The sequence below is a fragment of the Pseudochaenichthys georgianus genome, unplaced genomic scaffold (assembly GCF_902827115.2).
Source record: "Pseudochaenichthys georgianus unplaced genomic scaffold, fPseGeo1.2 scaffold_652_arrow_ctg1, whole genome shotgun sequence".
Classification (NCBI taxonomy): Eukaryota; Metazoa; Chordata; class Actinopteri; order Perciformes; family Channichthyidae; genus Pseudochaenichthys; species Pseudochaenichthys georgianus.
Window position 1 is genome coordinate 45,917 of NW_027263207.1, and position 10,689 is coordinate 56,605.

At 41.0% G+C, this 10,689-nt stretch overlaps 1 protein-coding gene across 1 annotated transcript in view; it reads left to right on the forward strand.

Annotated features, from left to right (window-relative positions):
• The window catches only part of tlcd3a (TLC domain containing 3A), a 50,812-nt gene extending 42,745 nt beyond the window's left edge, over positions 1-8,067 (forward strand). The window contains exon 5 of the mRNA XM_034079565.2: positions 4-8,067. Coding sequence (XP_033935456.1) covers positions 4-312 — 309 coding nt within the window. The 3' untranslated portion in view covers positions 313-8,067. The remainder of the gene's footprint in view (positions 1-3) is intronic.
• The last annotated feature ends 2,622 nt before the right edge of the window (positions 8,068-10,689 follow it).

The window sequence follows — 10,689 nt, forward strand, 5'->3', positions numbered from 1 at the left end:
CAGCTGGGCCTCCAGGACTGCTGGCTGCACAAGGCAAATGGCGGCATGGTTCTCCTGACCTTCTTCATGTGCCGCATCGCCCTCTTCCCCTACATGTACTGGGTGTACGGGCGCCACTACGACCTCCCTCTCTACAGCGTTCCCTTCCACCTGCCGCTGCTCACCAACCTGGGGAACGCGTGCATTCTGGCGCCGCAGGTCTACTGGTTCGTGTTGCTATGCAGGAAAGGATTTCGTCTTTATCGACGCAGCCGCATGCCGGAAGTTCAACCGGACGTTCAACCCCTCGCGGACAATCCCAAGGCTGATTGATATCCGTGTTCACGTTTTTTCCTTTGCTCGCTCAAAGCCGCACACTTCAGCTACTAACGCTACTTCGACTACTTCTGCAAAAAGGCACTGGTTTTGACTTTTAACACATTTCGACATTTCCCCTCCCCCATCGTACTGTAGTACACCAGGACTGCCTGCTCTTTGTCCCACAGCTCCTGGGCATCTTTCCGCACACTTTAAAAGAAAAAATAATATCCTGTGTTACAAAAATATCGTCTGCCTGAAGTGGATCTCTCTCTCTCTCCGTCGATCCAGCTCTACTACTGATGATTTTTCTTCTTTGGATCTTACTGCGTCCGTCTACATTTTACAACACTGGAGAGTAAAACAAAGTGGGAGGAGCTTCCACTGGAGAGACGTTTCCTGACCTCTCACTGCTACTGTGTCTCTTCTGACCGGCCTGTTACAGAGTGTGAGAGACAGGTTGTATTTATTTTAAAGGTTTCTGTTTCCTCTCCCCCCCATCCGATATTCAATAATCACCCCAGGAAGGATTAGGAATCGAGGGTGGGCGGTTGGATTTATCGTGAGGAATACATTTCACTTTGTTAACCTGTTAATGTGACTCTTCACCATGCGTGTAGCTTCCCATCCCGCATGTTCTCCATCCGTTTGTAAATCTGCAAATCCCATTCTCACTCCCACACTTGTACAACCCCGGCTAATTAGCTCTCGCTCTGTATGCATGGTGAACCCCCTCCCCTCCCTTATTTAAAAACTGCTCTCATGTAATTGGGAATACTTTAATTTTAAGAAAGCTTTTGGGAACACTCCTACGTTGGAGTGGGAGTGGGAGTTTGTGGCACTGATATCGATAAGAGATTACCTCAGTTGTAGAAAAACGTCTTCATTTTCAGTGTTTTGACTTGTATGCATGGCAGCTAAAGTCCATGCTCGCTTTTAGGTTTGAATGGCTGTGAAATTCACTTGAAAAAGAAAAGAAATACACTCTCAGTGTCTAAGTACTGTTGTGAAGCCGTGATGGGGTAAGACGCAGCCCGGCATGGAAACACAAACCCATTGTGAGACATCGTGGTCGATTTAAGAAGTGGGAAACAGTACGAAACTGAAACTGAAACCCCAATACAAGCTTTTAAATGTCCTCTTGGTCTTTACATGATATGATAATACTACGACGTTTCTTTTTTTCTTTTGAGAAGTACACGCTCGCTTTTCATTTTGTGTTTCTGCTAAATGTATGAAGTACTGTATGAGTCTAACGGTGTCTAAATGATATCGTGAAGCCATGATGGGATACAAGGACAGCCCTGTATGAGGAAATATGAAGGTCTTCTCTACTAAAGAAACCCTTAATCGATAAAACTCAAAGGGTTTTACTTTACTAATTGATGAATTGATGTCATATCTGTGAGACATCTTAGTCGATTAAGAACGACTGAAACCTGCAAAATGTTATGTTTTCGGATGCAAGCGTTTCGATTTCTTCTTGGTCTTTTCTACGATGCAACTATCAATTTGTTGGCATCACAGCAGCTCCGTTACGTTCACATGTTTACCACGAGAAACAGACCTCCGAGAGAACATTAAAACCTATCCTCTGCGTGTCTCCTCGGTGCAGAGGGGGAGTTCCCGCTGCCGAGAGGTGCCTCGTGGATCTCCGTTTGATGACACTGGAGAATCTGCGGCTGCATTGCTGGCAGTGAACGTTGAAGTCGAGACACCGCAGTGTTCGAGGGTCACTCGGGGTCAGGCAGGGGAGGGGGGGGGGGGGGGTCAGAGCAATAAGGTGAGCTTCGGCTCCAACAGAAGGATACCAGGAGATATTCTTCCTGTGGCGTCAGTTGTTGCGTTGTGCTGACGTTGCTCTCCCTCGTCACGCTCACAGTTAAACATATAGTGACTTCACCTGAGAGGAGTTCTGTTTGATTGCATCATCGTCTACTTCTTCTGATCTTGAGAATATCATTTCCTCATATCAACGATTTCATAAGACAAACCGTACATTTATTTGATTTGTTTGTTTTAAATGTCCTGCAAATTCAATCTATGCAAGAAGAGGCATGTATTCAGACACGTCGCATCAGCCTCACTTTGTTTTTGTTTATTTGGGGACCGTAGCTTCTCCGTTCTCCACACTACATATCGTTGTCTCTTGTGCTGACGTTGTGTTCTCATAAACTCATTTACTGCTGACAGAATAAATGCATATTGATCATTTACGTAAGGATTGTTGTAGCATACGCAAAGACACGTTTACAGCTTCCAACTAATATGAAAATCACTTTTATAATAACTACTACAAGTTCTGTTGTTCTATAAAAACATTTCTTTAAAGGCAGCAAACTTGCGCCTCGTTGTTTGGTTTCAAATCCAAAATGTGCCTCGGATAGTTTTGTGTCACGATGTTCCCACTTTGCATTAAAGCGACTGACTCTTGCTCATCGTTGTGAAGGTCGACTGTCGTTAAAGACGACGCGTGTTTAACTAAGCTAACGGAAGCAGCGTGTGTTTAATTCAACGTTTCAATTGTTTTCTGCTTCTATGAATGACACCGTTTTGCTTTAATTACAAAGACGCGCCCCATTGGTTTACAAAGCATGGCGTGTTGGGTGTTCTTTATAATAAGCCAACCTGAACATTACTTTCTAAATTAATACAACTTTTGGAATTGTTCAAAAATCTAGTTTCCTAAATGTCCAAGGGTTGTTGTAGTTAACATAAATACAGATAAGGTTAAGTGTGGATATGTTAAATATGTATACATTTCAACACTGCTTATCAAATCTGAACACTGTTGCATTATGGGTACTGTAGTGCTGTAGATGCATTTGTTAGAAAGCAGTGATGAGTGTTCCTGTTGGCTGACGAGCAGCGGGAGGGTGAGGAACGTTTCAGCACCCAAACACACATTTCATTTACATTTTGAGAATGCTTTATTCATCAATATCTTGTCTAGGGAAACATCTCAACATCAGACTACATATCCTCAATATTGTGATATCTTGTCATGGCTTTGAGGCTGCATTAAAGTACATGAGGGAGTTTAACACACTATTCTAGCTTTCTCACAATTCGTCAATAACCGTGAAGCATGCACGTGGTTTTTGTCGAGTCATCTCACGCTAGCCTTGATGCTAAACATGCGGCCAAACTGTAGCCATCGTGCTAACAATATCTTGAGCGATAATCTAAGCGGTGGCTGGGTATGCCGACACTTTTATCTTTCGATTGCTAGCAGGAACAAAACTAACTCTTAATATAGTGGATTGACCCAAAGCTAACGTCTCGTCACACACACACACACACACACACACACACACACACACACACACACACACACACACACACACACACACACACACACACACACACACGTAGGACACTCCTCTAGCATGGATGCTACATCTGTTAGCTTTCATTAAGTCAATGGTTTCATTTTCTAAAGTGTAAGCTTGTCCCAAATCTCTCCTTTCCCACTCAATTCAACCAAGATGTAAAAGCTGCAGATCATTCCTTTTTTCTTTTCTTAAAAACTGTCCCATCTTCCATCTTCCCTCCTCCTCCTACTCCTACTCTTCTTCCATCCTCCTCCTCCTACTCCTCCTCCTCCTACTCCTACTCTTCTTCCTCCTCCTCCTACTCCTACTCTTCTGCCTCCTCCTCTTCTTCTTCTTCCTCCTCCTCTTCTAACCTCCTCTTCCTCTCTGCTGCCATCTGTCGTCAGGATAACCTTTCTGTCCCCTCAGCAGTTTACACTCCATCATTGAGGGATTAGTGAGGCTCTGCATTAAGTCACATGACCTCAACCTCCTGCAGCATTCAGTCACATGACCTCCTGCTGCATTCAGTCACATGACCTCCTGCTGCATTCAGTCACATGACCTCAACCTCCTGCTGCATTCAGTCACATGACCTCCTGCTGCATTCAGTCACATGACCTCAACCTCCTGCAGCATTCAGTCACATGACCTCCTGCTGCATTCAGTCACATGACCTCAACCTCCTGCAGCATTCAGTCACATGACCTCCTGCTGCATTCAGTCACATGACCTCCTGCTGCATTCAGTCACATGACCTCCTGCTGCATTCAGTCACATGACCTCAACCTCCTGCAGCATTCAGTCACATGACCTCAACCTCCTGACATGTTGTTTGTTTTAATGCTTTTTATTACATAAAGTTCTCGTTTACCTCGGGTAGAAAAAGCCATCTTTTTATCTCGCTGACACAAAGCTATCCGACGTGCAGGAAACACCCCGTTTGACAGAGGAAAAGTGCTACATTGTATTAATGCTGTTTGGGTTATCTTCAATTGAACCAATGTCGGAGATGAACGTGAGGTTTAAAAGCAGGCATATCTTTTGAAATAATGGAATAAATATAAGAAACATTCCTGAATTTGATTAAAGCTCCCGGTTTCTTCACGCTAACACTCGTATCCGCTGACGGCATTACCTTAAAGATTACATTGATTGTCCCTGACGACTATAAAAGCCTCATTATTTCTATCTGTCTGGATCACTGATAAATATATATATAAAGATTTAGGAAAGGCATGCAGAGTACACATATCTTATTGTTTTCTCACTTGTTATCGAAAGTCTTAATCCTCTTTGCTCAGGGTTTAATGAAGTTTGATAAAGCTGTTATGTGTGTGTAGAGGTTTATTGTGAAGATGATTAAACTGTGAGATTCTATTGACGATCACATCCACAATGGTTGCTGTTTTCCTTTCTGAATGAAATCATTTTGTTTTTACCAAGTAGATTTGTTCTTGTGTTTAAGCTTCTCTTAGGGTTGGTAAACCAAAGACTGTCAGATATTCACAGTAGTGACATGAAGAGAAACCCACCTGCTGCCCTCCGTGATTCAGTTAGACTGTAGATGATTTGTCTTCAAAGCTAACCAACATCTCCTTTCGTGATGGATGTATAGTTGATTCTCCGCTAACACGCACCAAGTACATTTAAGACATGGATGTTTAACTCCATGTCTTAAACTGTGAAACTATGATAATACTACTTTTAGCATCACACGGTAAGCTAACAAAACAAGATGTGATTCGTATTCCTTGTATGTAAGGACAGCATGGGAACATGGACACCGAAATAACTACAAAAGCCTCGCTACACCATGCTAACGATGTGTAGCATAGGCCTGTAGCGCTATTTAGCTTCTTGCTCACACTACTTTAAGTTGAAGCTTCACTACATGCTAACAAAAAAGCATAATTGTATCATAACGTTATTATCACTTAAACGTACATTGTTGAGCTCTAAGACTTTATCTTACACTAAGCTAACACTTGACTTTTGTCGAGTCATCTCAAACTAGCCTTGATGCTAAACATTTGCTAGCAATATTTTTGATTAGGAGTATTCTGCTAACGCTTTAGCGTAATACGCTAAGTGGTTGCTGCTTAAATGCTAACACTTTATCTTACATTGTTGAGCCATATTTAGCTCCTTCTGCTCGAGTTCTGATTGAATAAAATGATAGCTGAGCAATAGCCAACTTCTTGCTAACTAGCATGTGGACACGTTAGCATCAAGGTTGTAGAATCCATGCTAACACTTTATTTTACACTAAGCTAACACTTGATTTTTGTCGAGTCATCTCACACGATTAGTAGCCTTGATGCTAACAAAATTGCAAAAATATCATTTTGCTAACGTTATCTTGAGTAAGAGTACCCTGCTAACGCTTTAGCATCAATATAGAGTCCCTGCTAACGCTACTCTATTGAGGCACTACAAGCTAATACTTGATTTTTGTCGAGTCATCTCAAACTAGCCTTGATGCTAAACATTTGGCAAAACTTAAGCCATCTTGCTAACAATGTTTTTGAGTACTCTGCTAACGCTATAGCACAATAAACTAAGTGGGTGGCTGAGGGAATGAACTTTCACTCAAACAATACAAACATTTTTTTATTTTGTAGTTTATTTAGTCTTAAACTTTATGAGGGCTTCATATCATCTGAGGGTGAACAACATATCTGTACAGGCCCTATATTTGTTTAAAAACTGCTGAAGTAGACGCTACTCGACTAATTTTAACAATTTTATCCCTAACATTTGGTGAGATCTTCGCAAATCAAAGGTTAGCATTTAGCTAGCGCCACATTTTTGGATTCCATGTTCCCCCCGTTGAAGATAGTCCTTCTACATGCAAGCTAATACAACGATATACACGATAAGCTCAACCGTGTCAAGTTCCTCTGGATTCTGGAGATGAGAATATGAATTGCATGTGGGGTCCCCCTCTTTCCCCCCTCCCCACCATGACACTTTATGATTTTGCTGCTTTGTATTCACACTCATGTACTCAGGGTTGACGGTGCAGATTTCGGGGGCTGGGGGTGTTGTTGTTTTCTTAGGCATTCCCATTGACTTGCATGAGGCGGAATGAAGGTTTTGAAGCTAGCACAGGTTTAATGTACCGTCTAATGTAATGGATGGAGAGTGACTTCTCCCATTGTCTTACACTGTGATCAAACTACACAATACCAAACCAATTACTCTTTTTACCAATTGATTCTTAATATTAACCATCTCTCACCTAGTTTGGCTTCGTCTCCATGGTGACAAAATGTGACTGAAGTTGATGTGAAATATGTCGCGATTGCCGAAGCGCCGCCATGTTTCTTGGACATCATCTATGAATATTCGACTGACGTATCCAAACATTATTTATTGTGGATTAAATATTGTGTAGTTAGATCCTGGCATTACTACAAATGAAAATACGTCTTTGTTTGGAGGGTTGGTCGCCACCCAATTGGTTAAAAAAAGATTTTTGTCGAGTCATCTCACACTAGCGTTGATGCTAAACATTTGGGATACCGTTAGCTATCCTGCTAACAACATTTTGAGCATAATAAAATAAAAGTACATGCTAGCAGGAAACCAATATAAGACTTAAAAATACACTGAAGATAATGTCTACTGATATGATGTGAATGCGGCATTAGGCTATAGTGAACGTTTCATCATTCATATTTCTGACAAAAGCTTGCATTTTAAGTTAAGCCGTGTGTGTGTAGCTGGGACTGATTTTGATCTGTGGACCGTGAACCAAATCAGGTCTCCAGTGCCTTGTGAAAAACATCTATTTCTGATACCCACAAGTGTGAAAAAGTCGGCAGGCGGTGTTTACAGGTTGTATTTGTATCATCATCATATCCTTCATGTTCACTGCAATCCTCAAGATCATTATTATTCAAACTGCTATGCATTTACTGCGAGAATAAAAGATAACCTCTGATTCTGAATGAAGGCCTTTATGTTGGTATTTATTTAGCAGTTCATATGTTGTAGCATTTAATCTTTGTTTTCAAATCATCATTCAAATCCAGCTTGTTTTTCTAATGCATCGTTTGAGGTTGAAACTCCTCCCGTGTTTTGTGATTTTTGTTTGCCGTGTTTCTGTTTTTGGACCTTTTTTAATTTGTGGACGTTTTGGAGATTGACCATATATCACTTTTTGCTCCAAGCTTCGTCACGACCTCTAACACGTCCTGCCCCGCGTTATTTTTGATAGCGTTCTGATTTTTCATTCATATAAATATATCACATTTGATGAATCGGTCTTTTTTTTTTTTTTTTTTGTTAGCTTTGACTTTTTGGAGGACATATCTGAAAAGAGATAGTGGGACTGTTTTACGAAAATAGCTTAAAAAACTATTGATGTGAGAGGAGTTATGTACTGTAGCTGCAACTTGTGAATTCAGAGCACCCCTTTAAAAAATTCAATAAATTTTGATTTGAAAAACTGTGTTTTGGTTTCTTTGTCTTGCCATCTGTGTTTAGAAACCATTAACATCCATTAAAAAAAATCCTTGCTCGTTACTTTAACTGTATTTCAAAGTCAATTAAACTACGGTATTGCTTTTTGGGGTGGTCCCTTTCCTGTAGTGTATTCTATAGGCTGTTGTGCATTTAAATGGTCTGCAAAGGCTAAAATCCCAAAGTTCATAGTGACATCATTATGTAACACTCACACTCCTATTGGCTAGCGTTGCAACACATTGTATGTGCTAAGAGGCGGGACATCTACTGATCTACACCTGAACATCATCAGGAGAGGACTCTTTAAAGTAGAGACACTACATACTGATATACACCTGAACATCAGCAGGAGAGGACTCTTTAAAGTAGAGACACCACATACTGATATACACCTGAACATCAGCAGGAGAGGACTCTTTAAAGTAGAGACACTACATACTGATATACACCTGAACATCAGCAAGAGGACTCTTTAAAGTAGAGACACTACATGCTGATATACACCTGAACATCAGCAGGAGAGGACTCTTTAAAGTAGAGACACGACATATTGATATACACCTGAACATCAGCAGGAGAGGACTCTTTAAAGTAGAGACACTACATACTGATATACACCTGAACATCAGCAGGAGAGCACTCTTTAAAGTAGAGACACTACATATTGATATACACCTGAACATCAGCAGGAGAGGACTCTTTAAAGTAGAGACACTACATACTGATATACACCTGAACATCAGCAGGAGAGGACTCTTTAAAGTAGAGACACGACATATTGATATACACCTGAACATCAGCAGGAGAGGACTCTTTAAAGTAGAGACACTACATACTGATATACACCTGAACATCAGCAGGAGAGCACTCTTTAAAGTAGAGACACTACATACTGATATACACCTGAACATCAGCAGGAGAGGACTCTTTAAAGTAGAGACACTACATACTGATATACACCTGAACATCAGCAGGAGAGGACTCTTTAAAGTAGAGGCACTACATACTGATATACACCTGAACATCAGCAGGAGAGGACTCTTTAAAGTAGAGACACTACATACTGATATATACCTGAACATCAGCAGGAGAGGACTCTTTAAAGTAGAGACACTACATACTGATATACACCTGAACATCAGCAGGAGAGGACTCTTTAAAGGTGACACTACATACTGATATACACCTGAACATCAGCAGGAGAGGACTCTTTAAGTAGAGACACTACATACTGATATACACCTGAACATCAGCAGGAGAGGACTCTTTAAAGTAGAGACACTACATACTGATATACACCTGAACATCAGCAAGAGAGGACTCTTTAAAGTAGAGACACTACATACTGATATACACCTGAACATCAGCAGGAGAGGACTCTTTAAAGTAGAGACACTACATACTGATATACACCTGAACATCAGCAGGAGAGGACTCTTTAAAGTAGAGACACTACATACTGATATACACCTGAACATCAGCAGGAGAGGACTCTTTAAAGTAGAGACACTACATACTGATATACACCTGGACATCAGCAGGAGAGGACTCTTTAAAGTAGAGACACTACATACTGATATACACCTGAACATCAGCAGGAGAGGACTCTTTAAAGTAGAGACACTACATACTGATATACACCTGAACATCAGCAGGAGAGGACTCTTTAAAGTAGAGACACTACATACTGATATACACCTGAACATCTGCAGGATAGGACTCTTTAAAGTAGAGACACTACATACTGATATACACCTGAACATCAGCAGGAGAGGACTCTTTAAAGTAGAGACACTTACCTACGATATACACCTGAACATCAGCAGGAGAGGACTCTTAAAGTAGAGACACTTACATTGATATTCACCTGAACACCAGCAGGAGAGGACTCTTTAAAGTAGAGACACTACATACTGATATACACCTGAACATCAGCAGGAGAGGACTCTTTAAAGTAGAGGCACTACATACTGATATACACCTGAACATCAGCAGGAGAGGACTCTTTAAAGTAGAGACACTACATACTGATATACACCCTGAACATCAGCAGGAGAGGACTCTTTAAAGTAGAGGCACTACATACTGATTATACACCTGAACACAGCAGGAGAGGACTCTTTAATGTAGAGACACTACAGTACTGATATACACCTGAACATCAGCAGGAGAGGACTCTTTAAAGTAGAGAGACTACATACTGATATACACCTGAACATCAGCAGGAGAGGACTCTTTAAAGTAGAGGCACTACATACTGATACAACAGAAGAATGACGGAGAAGCCGCAGTATGAGTGGGAACATCAAACCACCAGGTAGAATAATCTCCTGAATCTGCAGGTGTTCCTTCTGGATGGAGTTACAGCTCGGTGTTTAACTGGTAAGACAATATATGTGAGTGTCATAACCTGAAGGTAGAAATAAGAAATCCACATTGCTGTCATGAAGGAGTTTTAATTTAATTAACAGATATAGAAACCGCCTGATGTCATCATCCGTCTGCTTTAAATAAAGAATATCTACACTTTCTTCTCACTTTGTGTTTCCTCTTTGTATTACTTAGTGTCTGGTGCATGAGAGGTGTTTTTAAAGATGTAATGTGA